The sequence below is a fragment of the Sabethes cyaneus genome, chromosome 3 (genome assembly GCF_943734655.1).
Source record: "Sabethes cyaneus chromosome 3, idSabCyanKW18_F2, whole genome shotgun sequence".
NCBI classification, from domain to species: Eukaryota; Metazoa; Arthropoda; class Insecta; order Diptera; family Culicidae; genus Sabethes; species Sabethes cyaneus.
This window is the reverse complement of record NC_071355.1, coordinates 41,987,933-42,002,758: the sequence shown is the minus strand read 5'-3', so window position 1 is coordinate 42,002,758 and position 14,826 is coordinate 41,987,933. Positions and strand designations below refer to the sequence as shown.

The 14,826-nt window shown below is 40.8% G+C and overlaps 3 protein-coding genes across 3 annotated transcripts; all 3 read right to left on the bottom strand.

Moving 5' to 3' along the window:
• Positions 1-2,851: 2,851 nt before the first annotated feature.
• On the bottom strand, positions 2,852-4,765 carry LOC128739504 (uncharacterized). Its single transcript, XM_053834998.1, has 14 exons — positions 4,595-4,765; positions 4,493-4,519; positions 4,402-4,431; positions 4,281-4,334; positions 4,196-4,222; positions 4,098-4,130; positions 3,982-4,035; positions 3,890-3,925; positions 3,795-3,827; positions 3,692-3,727; positions 3,590-3,631; positions 3,475-3,525; positions 3,345-3,407; positions 2,852-3,272 (listed from the first exon to the last, which is right to left on the bottom strand). The coding sequence occupies exons 1-14, from the start codon at positions 4,763-4,765 to the stop codon at positions 2,913-2,915; spliced, it is 1,017 nt and encodes a 338-aa protein (XP_053690973.1). The 3' UTR covers positions 2,852-2,912.
• An 8,034-nt stretch (positions 4,766-12,799) lies between these two features.
• On the bottom strand, positions 12,800-13,611 carry LOC128744529 (uncharacterized). The gene is made up of 5 exons (XM_053841600.1): positions 13,546-13,611; positions 13,444-13,485; positions 13,329-13,379; positions 13,205-13,267; positions 12,800-13,131 (listed from the first exon to the last, which is right to left on the bottom strand). The coding sequence occupies exons 3-5, from the start codon at positions 13,332-13,334 to the stop codon at positions 12,802-12,804; spliced, it is 399 nt and encodes a 132-aa protein (XP_053697575.1). The 5' UTR covers positions 13,335-13,379; positions 13,444-13,485; positions 13,546-13,611; the 3' UTR covers positions 12,800-12,801.
• Positions 13,390-14,596, bottom strand: LOC128739503 (salivary glue protein Sgs-3-like). The gene is made up of 10 exons (XM_053834997.1): positions 14,444-14,596; positions 14,349-14,375; positions 14,259-14,288; positions 14,138-14,191; positions 14,049-14,075; positions 13,949-13,981; positions 13,832-13,885; positions 13,740-13,775; positions 13,546-13,581; positions 13,390-13,485 (listed from the first exon to the last, which is right to left on the bottom strand). The coding sequence occupies exons 1-10, from the start codon at positions 14,594-14,596 to the stop codon at positions 13,390-13,392; spliced, it is 546 nt and encodes a 181-aa protein (XP_053690972.1).
• Between the last annotated feature and the right edge of the window lie 230 nt (positions 14,597-14,826).

The window sequence follows — 14,826 nt, the reverse complement described above, 5'->3', positions numbered from 1 at the left end:
AGTGCAATGACTTTGGGTTACTTAAGAAGAAGAGAGAGAGGGAAAGAAATAGCCACGGGAAAATTTGGTTGGTGCAAATGTATAGAGCGAGAGGGAGATTGATAGATTATTCAGTTGAGTTCAGTTGAGAAGGATAGACCTGAAGTTGAGTTCGGATTAAATTGGGTCACGACAGTTTAGTCTACAACAGATCCTTCAAAGCAGCAGCATTTTCTCTTGATAAACTATACTTTGTATAAAACGCTTATAAGACCTATTCTGTTCTGTGAACCTACGCGCACTCAGAGTTTTCGAACGACAGTTCGCAGGAAAACGCTGTGTGGAAACGAAATATTCCGAATGTGGCTTAAGCTTGGCGTATACGTTGGGCAGGACATGTTGTTAGAAAGATTTTTTTAGGGAATACCAGAGGGGTTTTCGAGAGGGGCGCTCCACAACGAACGAAGTGTTCACCTTGCGATCCACTAGATTCTCGACAAATTTTGGGATATGAACTTGCGGACTCACTATCTATTCATTGATTTAGATAGGCGAAATAAATTGTGGCGGAGTATGCCCAAATATTATTGTCCAGCAAAACTGATTAGGCTGATACGTATTACCCTTGATGATTCAACGTTAAGCATTTGAATAGCAAGTAACGGGTTATCGAATTTGTTGTTTTGGAATTGCATTGGAAGGTGCTATTCTGCAGTTCTGCACAGGAGTGGTACTATCATCACGAAATCTCATATGCTTCTAGGTTTCGCAGATAATATCGGTATCATTAGTGTTAACCGTAGATCTGTGGAAGAGGCGTATGTGGGAGGATGGGGCTTATAAACTCTATCTAAAAGAAATGTATAGCGGCTGGTAGAGAACGTAGTAGTCCTTCGAGTGCTGGAATTGCGGTGGTGATAGTTGGAGATCCTAACCACCTGAGTTCTCGCGGCTTGCAAGTACTTACAAAACTTGCGCTCTATAAGGTAACTCTCCCGGTGCTACTCCACGTTCAGGAAGCGTGGGCATAAAAAAGACGAGACGAGCGATGTAGAGCGATCAATCTTTGGTAGCTAATTAGGAGAAAATGAGACGCAGGCATGTAAATCACGAGATATACATCGCTATTCTATATTTCGAACGACTTGGTATTTCGAACGAAAGTTCTTTCGAACGAAATTTCTGCCAGCAAAATCAAGTGGGCAAAACGTCGCGTTCGAAACAAGTCGAACGAAATAAAGGTTCGTTCGAAATACAGAATAGGGGTGATAGCAAGTTTGTAAAGATACAGATAATGTGAATAAAATACGGTAGACTACAGTGGGGTTGCCACGTAACAAAAATGTTGGTTGAGTGTCCGGTAAAAGTAATATAAGCGAACGTTGGGGCGGTTTTTTGATAGTAGCCGATTTAATGAAGACCGATAAATATGGATTCGGCATTGAATGGATGATGAATGGATCGATTCTCCTATCTTACAGCGCGTAGTTCCGCAGAGACGTTTGGTGGGGCCTGCTGTACTCCATTCATAATGTTTGGCGTATCTCCAGGCAGTATTTTGGGGTCGTTGCTGTTTGTTCTGTTCATCAACGATCTATGGGGAAATCGAAGTATCGGAAGTCATTATAAGCTTGCTAATGTCCGCAAACTTCACCGGGTGATCACGACGACGCGACGCCGATAAACTGTTGTGTACTTCGAGTAGACAGTACATTTTATGGAATGGAGCAGTATGAATGGGATGGAAGCAACTGTCAATAAACCGTTCGTAATTGTTTTTAATCACACATTTAATTACATTACAATTTTAATTTTCACATCGACTCTGCGGATATGATCAGAAAGCTATGATTCGACGCATCGATTTGGAGCGTCTTAGTGGAATACGAAGATTGAAATTAAAGAATAATTTTTTCACGATTGATTTCAATCGCGATTATGCTCTAGTCGTTTCAGTCATTTCATCTAGTCATTTCTCATCTATCAACGACGATAAATGGCTCCTTTATGACAAGCGGTAGCGTAAGAAATCAGGCCTACCGGCACGACAAAGCAAAATTTAAACAGATTCTAGATTATGCTTTGTATTTATTGACAACAGAGTAAACTGCTAAAATTAGTTCAAATTATCGGAAGAACTGGACCAATAACAGTTGATTCGTCTGAAGCGACGACAAAAATCGACCACAATATTTGACTAGGCACAAGTTTATACTTTTCCATCATGACAATGCTAGGCGAGGAGGTTAGGAGTTGCGATATTCCCCAGACTATGTCGTCTGACTAGCATTTTTTATTCGGTGCAAATGAGAGCATTTTTCGATACGTTACACTTCTAAGCTGTATCAGAGATTGATTTATTAAGTTGAGTCCTTCTTTTTCTCGTAAAAGGAAGTTGTTTCAGATCAATAATTTGTTTACTGCTGGAAAGACTGAAGAAAAAACTAGTCATAATTCAGCATTTTCTGACCCTGGATATTTCAAGCTGTCGGTATTCACATTCGATCAAACATTATTGGACAACGACAATGGTGTTACTTTTCTTACGGGAGCTAATGCTGATTGAGGAATACTATTCGAATGGTGAAAGGCAAACTTAAATAGAAGGCGGAAACTGTGCAAGTGATGAAGAGTTTAAACGAAAAAGTAAATTGACTCCGCAAAAACCTGGAAAATAACTGAAAAACTGGGCCGTGCTCGGGGAGAAGCTCAAACCAGAGCAATTTACTCTAATAAGATTTTCGAAATTTAATGAAAACAATAAAGAAGGGAAAAGTCAAACCAATAAAAGTCTAGAAAAATCTCCGTAAAAGTCTAAAAGCCTGCCATTTTAAGTTTGAAAATTATAGGAAGCAAAAAACGAATGTCCAGAATTATTAGTATTTAATAAACTCTAAACTGATGTCGTCATATTAGACTCAACTTCTTTATTTTTAAGTTGCCTGACTCTTGGCACCAGCTGTAGTTACTCGCCGTTTCAGCAATACTCGTGTTGTGGTCGTTGGCGCTGGGGTAGTGGTCACGCGACGTTTTAGCTTCATTCGAGTAGAACCGGCTGCTGCAGGTGCCGGTTCGGTAACGATCGCGATGATGTTCTCTTCCTCCTTTGGTGTGTTCGGCGATGAGACTTCCAGTTCTGGTTCCGATTCCGCTTGCGCTTCCATAGCCTCTGAAACACCTAGTTCCTCGTAGCTGTAGTCTTCCGGCATCACTGTTGTGCTATTATCATCCGACTCTTGGTAATAATAATCATCACCAAACATTGGACCAAATAACCACGGAAATCCGTATAACTGCAAGAGGTTTGGGTGAATCGATCATTGACGAAAACATGATAAAGTGGTTGGGATGATATCTATCGTTACCGTCATTCCGAGAGTGGTTGGTTTCCTTGTAGTTGTTTGTACTAATCGAGCCAGTGTTGTGGTCTATAAATCGAGGAATTGGTTGAAATAACTATAACATTACACTAACGGTTTTAGTTGATATGTTTACCCTCACTGTAGTTGTCGCCGGTCTCAACGTGGTCGTAGGCAGACTAACTTTCTGGAAGTAATTAAGAAGGGAATGTTTTACGAATGTTATTAGGAATGTTTCTTTGTGGTCTAACCTTCGTGGTTGTAGGAGTTCTTGTGGTTCCTGCGGTGGGTTTCTGCAATGCATAGAGCAACATATTAACTTATTCGTTCACTACAGTTTGCAACGGACTCACCTTTGTAGTTGTAGTCGCAGCTTTCGTCGTGGCTTTCTAGAAATAAACGCATAGATTATTATAGCCTTCTTTTTCCTCAAAACACCTTAATAATTTAAATGACCTTTGTGGTTGCTGTTTGCTGTAACTGCCCGTTCTGTAAAATATATTTTATTATAACTTTTCTGAACAGATCTAATCGCTGGTTAAATTACTTACCTTGTTGGCAGCTTGCGTGGTCCTGGTAGTAGTTCTCTGAAATTAAAAGACGAAGTTAAACTACATGCTTTTAGCTCTTTCAGCCAGCTTACAGTTGTTGACACAGCTTTCACTGTGACTGGCTTGGTCGTTGGTAGATTTGTTTTCTGAAATAATGACCCAATTAATAATACATTACAATTTTGTAACATTCCACAATTGGTATAACCTTTGTAGTTGTTGTTTGCTTCAGCTGTGCATTCTGTAACATATGAATTTTTGTAGTTAAGCGTACGTCGAGATATTTCATCTGGTATAATTGTTTACCTTAGCCGTGGTCCTCGTTGTTGTCCTCTAAAACATAAAGATGGTATTCTAATACATATTTTTGATTTATTTTCAATTAACTTACGGTTGTTGATACCGCTTTCACCGTGGTTGGTTTGGTCGTTGCAACGCCCACTTTCTGGAGACAATTACATTGTTAAATTATAATACTCTATTTTATTTACTCATTTCAAATTTTATATGACCTTTGTGGTTGTTGCCTGTAACTGTGCGTTCTGTAAAAAAGAAATGTATGAATTTTCGAAATCTAACCTCTGTGTTTAGTACTTTGCCCACCTTGGCTACAGCTTTCGTGGTAGTTCTCTGTAATGTGAACATGATTTTGAGACAGTTTTAATTTAACTAATTTTTTATAATTGTTGGTTGCTGTTTACTCACCTGAGGAGTAGTCGTACGGCTAGTCGTTCGAGTTGTTGAAACCGCACGAGTAGTGGTCCGTGGTTTCGTAGTCGTTATTCGGGTTGTAGTTCGTTGCGTTGTTTGTTGTCCAAACACATACCAGCAATAGAAAGTAGTCAACAACAGCAGCACTAGCGGTGCTTTGTTCATTTTGATGATGTTTTTTTCTGATCAGGAAGTTGTATGTCACTTATTACACCGGTAGAACCGATTTGAACTTGATTGTCCCTTTCAAACTACTATTTATTACCTTACCATTGTGGCAATTTATTATAGATCAAATGTAATTTGTTACATGTGCAAAATTGGCGCGCACATGAAACCGAAAAATAATTAATCCGAAACATAGGACCAATTTGATCAAATTTTCTAAATACATTAAAGGGAGTGTCATACGAATTTTCTGAACGAACGAATTATGAATTTTATAATCGAAAACAGATGCAGAAAATTCTTGCAAGTAATGTAAAAAATCATATCTTATTAGTATATTATTTGCACGCCAATAAATATTCGTTTCTGAGTTCATTTATACATTAAAATGAGAACCCTATTGAATAACAGGGAAGAAAATATTCGATAAAGCTGTTGGATTTATAGCTTTGAAATGTTTAGTGAGTGGCCGGAGTGACTCTTGCCGTATCAAGAATTGCTCTTCATTGTACTCGGTCCTGGGCTACTCGACGCCAATTCGTCGAGCATCTCGACACACGCAAGTCAGATTCAACCTGGTCGAGCCATTTAGCGAGTTGGGCTCCTCTATTTATGGTGCAGGTGGTGTTCTAGTTCTCCTAGTTGGCTTCGAGGTGTGACGCTGGCCTAATAAACCAGTCGTCGTATGTTCGAATCTCAACTGGGAGAGGCTGTTAGAGTCAAGAGGATCGTAGCAATTGGCACGGCAATTGCCCTGCACTCTAACAGCTGGCTGCGAAGTCTCGTATAAAAACAGAAGGTCAAGTTTCGATAACGGAATGTAGCACCTAGGCTTTGCTTTTTTATTTTGGTGTTTTTGCATGCGATGCGATGCGGCCAGTCCAGCGTAGCCTCCCGAATTTCGCCCAGTGTTCGATGGGAAACTCTCCAAGTATCCGCTCTTCGTTTACCATTTGCAGGGCCGGCGCTTCCCTTAACCCATTAAGCCCCACACTTTTCCCAGCAGGGATAGAAAGTTGAAACTTTCAGGAAAATTCTCTTTTAGGTCAACTAAGAAAAAGCCGCTGACATGTATTTTTAATTTTGACCCTGTGTCCCGCAACACTACGTTGCGAAAACGCAACGCTGGGCGTTAAGGGTATACCGTTTTTGCATACCTTCATTATTATGCATATAAATGCTTCATACTTTTTTACCGTTAAATCAAATTTGTGATTTTTTTTTTGTGATTTTGAGTATTGATAAAGATTAAATGAACGACTTAGAGTATTACATGTTATATTTTATGATAGATATCGAAACATTTGGGTTGGAGACCAACTTTGCACTAGACGCATAGTATGCAGTTTGAATGCTAAATGCATATCATCGCAGATGATTAAATGCCAGCAACACGTTCCGGAAAGGTTGTAACATTAAATTTGGGTCCATGAAACTGTCGTTGCCATCACTCAATTCCTCCAGATATTTCGGAGGCAAAGGTACTTTAACAATTTTATTACGCTCTTATCACAACGGCTTCTCCATCTGCCATCAGTGTTTGAAGCAGCGAATTCTATGTTATGTAAACTTTTATAATGTTTCCGGAATATTTTAAATAAACGAAAGATAAAATTTACATTCATTTGTTTACTAAAAAGCAACGACATCACATGAAACACCGCAGCGAACGAACGAAAACAAACGTTCCCGTTGCAAATTTTGAATATCGTTACTTCCTAGCGTTGCGATCTCGGAAAATGGAGGCTAGTTCAATCGAGCTGAAAGTCCAACCGAACATATTCTACTGCCAATTTGACTTGAAACAGAGCTAATTGGGAAAAAGCTGTTAAGTGGTCGCCTTTACAATGTCCTGAATTCGCGTTATCGACTCCGATGTATCTCATAACGATAATAATGCTATGTCTTACATACACAAGCATGACTATTTAACGTACAGCAGGAATGAACTTCGCACTGGCGCGCGCATTTACTAATTTGTAGCCTAAAATGCCGGAAAACATGCATTCGGAAAACTTTAATATCTCCGAACATCGCAACTAGTAGCAGCTAATTTTTGGCTTATTACTAGTTAACACTCTGAATGTTTTTTTTATGGTAGTGTCAGAGCAGAAATCTGTGGAAATCTTTTTCTACACACTATTGAAAATTGACAAAAATATCAAATATTTTGTTCTAAAACACTTCGTCAGAACAAAGCCTACTAAGAAAAAATCTGTCTTAATATCACCTAAACTATTAGTTTATAATCCCTTTAATGTGAATTGTCCTTTAAAAGTATAGAATTTTAAGCAGCATGGGAGCCAGATACTAAAAGATTAAATGATATTTATTTTTTCATTTTCCAAAATATTTTTACATCGTGTTTCATCTTCCTTAATGCCTATTGAAAACCTACTTATTAAAACCATTTATGTATATTTCTTATAGATTATGTGTCTACTATACGTAGAATATTAAGTTTGATAGAATATCTCAAATAAAAATTTTGAGGTTTTGTCCGAGCTTTTTCGGGTTCTGCCCCATAGTGCGCTGGGAGGAAATGGGTTAAGCAAAACAAGCAGCTGCATGGAGCGCCACTTCGAGGGGGCTCCGTTTCGCCTACATTAAAAAAACTGTTGCATGAAATAAATAAGTGGGTAATATAAAACTTTCTTCCTTCTCCTTTAGCAGCATTAAGCGGGTATGGCAAGTGGTGTATCTAGAGTTACTCTCCGCTGTATTGGGTCCTGAGTTATTTGCCGCCAATTCGTTGAGCATCTTGGCACAAGTAAATCGGCTTCAACCTGGTCTAGCCATCTAGTAAGTTGGATCTCTCTCTATTTCTAAACGCCTCCAACTTTCATTTTTCATTTTTGAAGCTTTTTCATTCTAATAATGGGTTTCAAGAAACCGACTATTATTCAAAAGAAATGGCGGTTGACTGTGACCAGTGTTGCGAAGCCCGCACTTGTATGGGCTAATTTTCGCACACACGCGTACTCGTTCTAATTAACACGCCGGCATAAGCATTCCTTTCGGACTCCCGCTCTTGTTTATTCATGCACTGCAACGACTTTTGCAGGTGTGTATTTAGCTAACAGCCACGGTCGTCGCTCTCGCATGTCATTGCACCCTGAGCAACTGATACTGATCGTTCGTGAAGACTCGCACTCCCACCTGCGTGTAGAATCGAGGGCGTAAGATGAAGAAGAAAACGAAAAGTAATGCAAAATCCGTGCCGCTAGCCCTCACGGGCAGCTGGCTGCTCACGAGTTGTTTGCCTTGTGAGTGGTTATGCAGAAAGATGCTACGAGACTGCGCGTTTTCGAGTGTGTAGGTAGTAAAATGTCTGCATACAGCAACGCTGGTTGTTTTTCGTTTATTCTGGGGGCGCCATTTTGATAATTTGCGTGGAGCGACAAATTGACTAGCGCCGGCCTTGAGCGTTTATACCGTTTATATGCCAAACCACTTTGCATGAGTTACGAAACGTGATCGGTCGGTCGCATCGCTAGTCGCACGAGCGGTAAAGAGGTGTTGCGCTACGAGAACAGCAGCTTCGGAGCACGCGCGAGCTAAGTGCAGAGACGTGAGAAACTCTCCGCTTAGCTAACTTTGTTTACAAATTTCCGACAGTTCACACGCGAAGGAAGAAGACGAAAGAGGAACTCGGCGTGCGGAATGTAATTTTCCGGTCGGTAGAATAGGAGAAAACGATTCTCATGTAGAGAAATCGTTTAGGGACACAGAGTAAATGGCGAATCTGGCCTTTGTATTAGGCTAGGTCGTTGTAGAATAAAGATTGATGTTTTATTTTTTTTTTTGGTTTGCTGGGGATAAATTTAAATCCGGTCTTTTTATTCTTAAGTGCTAAAGGGATCGGCCCCTTCAATTGAATCTTCTTACTCGTATTACTGCGGTAGATCCTCCAAAAGAGCCGTAAGTACAGAGTTCCCACGCACCATTTGTTCGTTGATTTCAAAGCCGCATGTAATGCCATCGACCGGAAAGAGCTATGATGAATCATAGACGAGAACAGCTTCCCCAGGAAGCTTATCAAACTGATTCAATCTGGAACGATGGATGGTAGATAGTGCTGTGTTCGGATTTCGGGAGGATTGTCGAGTTCATTCGGATCACATAGAGAGCTTCATCAAGGTGATGATCTCTCATGCCTGCTGCTTAACGCAGCGCTACAAGGCGTTACAAACCGAGCGGATATCAACACACGGGCCACGATTTTCAACAAATCCAGTCAACTTGTCTACTTTACCGATGACATGGATATTGCCGGCAGAACAACCGTGGCGGTGCCTGAACAGTACACTAGACTAAAGCACGAACCAGAAAAGGTTAATACGTCTAAAATAAAGTACATGCTGGTCAGCAGAACCGACGCCGATTGGGCAGTGGAATAATGATCGACGGCGATGAGTTTGTCTACCTTGGCTCACTAGTAACGGCAGACAATGATACGGAAGCGGAAGTCGTGCTTACTATGGACTTCATAAGCAGTTGCGGTTGAACAGACAAGGCCCCCGTCCAAAGTGCACCCTGTAGAAGACTCTTATTAGACCGGTTGTTCTCTAACGGGCATGTAATATGGACAGTGCTCGAGAAGGACCTGCGAGTGCTAAGAACAATCTTTGGTGGCGTACAGAAGAACGAAGTATGGGGGCGGAGGATGAACCATGAGCACACACAGCTTAATGGCGAACATGGGTTCCAAAAGGCGGCTAAAACTGGACGGATACGATGGACAGAGCATGTTACAAGAATGCCGGACTGCTACCCTGTAAAGGAGCGCAGCGAGCAGGAATTGAAGAGTGGTAGACCACAACCGAGTTAACTGGAGAAACCTTGTTCAATACCCATGCAACAATGTGAGTTTTATTGTACTCTTATGGTGATCTTCAAGACCAATTTTGGTCTTCAATGCCATCATAAGAGTGTAATAAAACCCAATTTGTTACTTGGGTAGGCTTTGCCTTATGACGGGAAGCCACCTAAGTAAGTAAGTAAGTACTCGTGTTACTCGTCGGCGGTGACCAGCGATCCCAAAAATCTAAACTCATCAACTGTCTGTGCGAGGCTAACGTCCGGAGCCTCTTATAATATCTGGTTTTTGACACATTGAATTCTTACCCAATCCTCCTAGCCTTCTGGCGTCTGGCGTAGATTATCTCCGTCGTCCCAAAGTTTCTACTAATAGATGTTAAGATGGTCTGCGAAGGCTAAAAGTTGGATACTTTTGCCGTAGATCGTTCCTTTCGTTTCGATGCCCAATTGCCGGGTCACACCTTAAATAGAAATATCGAATAACATGCTGGACAGGGCATCTCTTTGATGCCACCCTCTGTGCGATTCGAAAGGACTCGAGAGTTTCGCCGAAACACGTAGCACATCACTCGCTCAAGCGTAGTTTTGATCAGTCACGTCAGTTTGTCCGGAAAATCGTGCTTTATCTGCCATAACTGTTCGCGCTCGACTGTACCGTATGCTGCCTTGAAACCATGCGTGAATACGTTGTTCTTCCGACATTCCTGGAGGGCTTGTCGTGGTAGTATACAAAATTTGGGAGAGCACCTTGAGGTGTCGTTAATCAACGTAAAAATAAGCAGAGGTTTGGACTTAAACGTCTGTTAGAGTTAAGGATAATGACGGTGCTAGTGCAACGATCCGGCTGATTCTATTTAGCAAGCACCGCCTGGCCAAGATTCGAACAGACGATGGCTGGTTTGTTACTCCAGCATCGTATCTCGAAGTTAATTGGGCGTGGGAGCGTTGATCGACGTAAACCCGTGGTAATTACAGTAATTGAGCCGACAGCCCTTTTTGTAGATAGTACAAACCACAGCACAGCTACGATCCAATTCTCTAGTAGAGTCTCCTCCTCCCAAATCCTGGAAATAAATCCATGAAGTGGCGTTGCTAGTGGTTGTTTGCCATTTTTGTAGGATTCTGCTGACAGTCGGGAAACTATTTGCCGTCAAGTTGAAATCGAATCATTCCCAGGCGTCATTGAACCGCATTGCCATGAACCGGGTAGGGTCGTATAATCCGTAGTTTACATTACAGTTGGGAAGGACACTAAATCATGGTACCGAACTTTAAAGTAGGATGTACCAGTGAATAGTACAATGACCGAAGACAGTACGGACGAAACTGCTTAACGATTTTGAAAATAATCATAAGTTCCTTATCAGGCCTAGAGAAAGAGTCATTATAGTGTATACAGAAGCTTAGTTTGCAATCTAGGCCGACACCATGATCACTAATAATGTACACGCCTGATAGGCTTATTTTCATGGCGGACGGAGATGGTACTGATGGTAACACGGTGTTCAAAATACCGTTAATAAAAAATAAAATAGGTCATTTAAACGGAAAATGCCAGTTGGTTTGTATTGCCATCCTACACCCCTGAACCAATTTAAAAAAATCTATCGACGAATTTTTGAGTTACGCCCTTTAGAAGTTTTAAAGGGCAGATTGCACATATAAAGTAAATAAAAATCGTCAAGGACACTTCCAAAATGAACGTAAATCACAGCCGGCATTGATTTTTTATGCAACATATGCCCATTGCCGACCATTTTAGGAGTTTTACGCTGTATTGGGACTAACCGGAAATGTTCCGGATTAAATTATCGCTGTGGGAAATAGCCAGTATCGAACATGAACAAATACTTGTCATGCGGCACCTCAAATTACACCAGAATTTAAAAACTAGATTACTGACAGTCAGATCAACTACCTAGCACCACGCTGGTTACATCTGGACAAGTTCCGGGGACTTCCGGGAACACCCAGACAAGTGGCTAATTTCGTCCATGAACCAAAAACCTATCGTGCGATACCTTAAATGGCACTAGAATTCAATAACTAGATCAATGGAAGCCAAATTTCATATCTAGGGTTAGATTTGGGCATATCTGGACATATTTTTGGGACCCCGGTAACCCCTGGGAAGTCAATAACACAATGTGGTACATTTTTGATAACAAAGACATGTTCGGAATTGGCCGCTGTGGTTCTTGGTACTCAATGTTTCGATATTGGCTGTTTCCCACAGCGAGAACCTAATCCGGAACATTTCCGGTTAGTCCCAATACAGCGTAAAACTCCTAAAATGGTCGGCAATGGGCATATGTTGCATAAAAATCAATGCCGGCTGTGATTTACGTTCATTTTGGAAGTTTCATTGAAGATTTTTATTTACTTTATATGAGCAATCTGCCCTTTAAAACTTCAAAAGGGCGTAACTAAAAAATTCGTCGATAGATTTTTTTAAAAATTGGTTCAGGGATGTAGGATGGCAATACAAACCACCTGGCATTTTCCGTTTAAATGGCCTATTTTATTTTTTATTAACGGTATTTTGAACACCGTGGGTAAGCATGTTATTTAACATCAATCTTCAAATCTGTCTATTAGGCGTTGCAGTTCAATGTGCAGTTGGTGTCCGATCTAATTACCTAAAAGGTTTTTACATGTTGGCATAAAAAGACCGACAACTAGGTCACAGGAGAGCTGACAGTTCATTCATCAAAATAGAAAAGAGCAATGGTCCAAGCTTGCTGCCTTGTGATACGCCTGAAACGTTGAAGAATGTGACGGAAAACTCAGACCCTATCTTCACTTTCACGGCCTCCGGTGGTACAGTACGCAAGCAGAACCAGATGGCTTCGATATCAAGAGAAAACAGCAAAGATTTCCGGCGCATTTGCTGCAGCTCGGTTTTGTGGAAGTCTAAAACATTCTCGAACACGACATACTGAATGTAACATCGAGAGCGAGATGATCGACATTGAGCGTGATAATAGGTTCAGTCACTTCGGTACTTGGGTAAAGTTGTGTAGCAGGATCATTACCAAGTCATCGATTTTGGTTCGCCACACGCGTTCTGGTAGTAAATTAGCAGTGGTTTGGAGGAGGGAAACAGAGATGTGCATGATTGTTGAATAAACTCTTAAAGTCGTAGCATTAGACTCAACATTTATATATGTTTTTGACTTGTCTTTCTTCGAATGTTTTTTAACGATCCCACTCTAGGCACCAGCTGCAGTTACTCGCCGTTTCAGCAACACTCGTGTTGTGGTCGTTGGTGCTGGTGTAGTAGTCACGCGACGTTTCAGCTTCATTCGAGTTGAGCCGGTTGCAGGTGCCGGTTCGGTAACGATCGCGAGGTTCTCTTCCTCTTTCGGTGTGTTCGGAGGTGAGACTTCAAGTTCCGGTTGAGCTTCCGCTTCCATAGGTTCTGAGACACCCAGTTCCCCGTAGTTGTAGTCTTCCGGCATCACGGTTGTGCTGTTATCATCCGACTCTTGGTAATAATCATCACCATACATTGGACCAAATAACCATGGAATTCCGAATAACTGAAAGAGGTTTGGTGAATTGATAACTATATTCACAACATAACAAAGTGGTTGTGATGATATCTGTCGTTACCGATATCCCGGGAGTGGTTGGTTTCTTTTTAGTTGTTTGTACTAATCGAGCCAGTGTTGTGCTCTATAAATCAAGGAATTGGTTGAAATAAATGTAACATTACACTAACGGTTTTAGTGTTTACCCTCATTGTAGTAGTTGACGGTCTCAACGTGGTCGTAGGCAGACTAACTTTCTGGAAGTAATTAAGAAGGGAATGTTTTACGAATGTTATTAGGAATGTTTCTTTGTGGTCTAACCTTCGTGGTTGTAGGAGTTCTTGTGGTTCCTGCGGTGGGTTTCTGCAATGCATAGAGCAACATATTAACTTATTCGTTCACTACAGTTTGCAACGGACTCACCTTTGTAGTTGTAGTCGCAGCTTTCGTCGTGGCTTTCTAGAAATAAACGCATAGATTATTATAGCCCTCTATTTCATTAAGATACCTTCGTAAGTTAAATGACCTTTGTGGTTGTTGTCTGCTGCAACTGCCCGTTCTACAAAATATATTTTATTATAGCTTTTTTGAACAGATCGAATCGATGGTCAAATTACCTTGTTGGCAGCTTGCGTGGTCCTGGTAGTAGTTCTCTGAAATTAAAGGATGGAGTTAAACTACATGGTTTTAGCTCTTTCAGCCAGCTTACAGTTGTTGACACAGCTTTCACTGTGGCTGGCTTGGTCGTTGGTAGATTTGCTTTCTAGAAATAATGGCGCAATTAATAATATATCATCATTTTGTAACATTCCACAAGTGGTATAACCTTTGTAGTTGTTGTTAGCTTCAGTTGTGCATTCTGTAAAATTTAAATTCTTTTAGTTAAGCGTGCGTCGAGATATTTCACATCTGGTCAAATTGTTTACCTTAGCCGTGGTCCTCGTCGTTGTTCTCTAGAACATAAAGATGATATTCTAATATACATATATTTTTGATTTATTTTCAACTAACTTACGGTTGTTGATGCCGCTTTCACCGTGGCTGGTTTGGTCGTTGCAACGCCCACTTTCTGGAGATAATCACATTGTTAAATTATAATACTCTATTCTATCTACTCATTTTAAATTTTATATGACCTTTGTGGTTACTGCCTGTAACTGTGCGTTCTGAAAAAAGAAATGTATGAATATTCGAAATTTAGTCTACGTATTTAGTACTTTGCCCACCTTGGCCACAGCTTTCGTGGTAGTTCTCTGTAATGTGATGTGTAACATTTTAAATTTCACTAATTTTTTATAGTTGTTGGTTGCCGTTTACTCACCTGGGGAGTAGTTGTACGGACAGTCGTTCGGGTAGTGCTGCGCGGTTTCGTAGTCGTCATTCGAGTTGTAGTTCGCTGCGCTGTTTGTTGTCCAAACGCATACCAGTAACAGAAAGTAGCCAACAACAGCAGCACTAGCGGTGCTCTATTCATTTTGGTAATGATATTTTTAAGTCAGGAAGTTCTATGTTACTCATTACATCGGTAGAACCGATTTGGACTTGATTGCTCTTTTCAAACTACTATTTATTACCTTACCATTGTGGCAATTTAATATAGATTAAATGTAATTTGCTTACTTACTTACTGTACCAGCCGTATCAAGAATTCCTCTTCACTGTACTCGGTCGTGGGCTACTCGCCGCCAATTCGTTGCGCGTCTC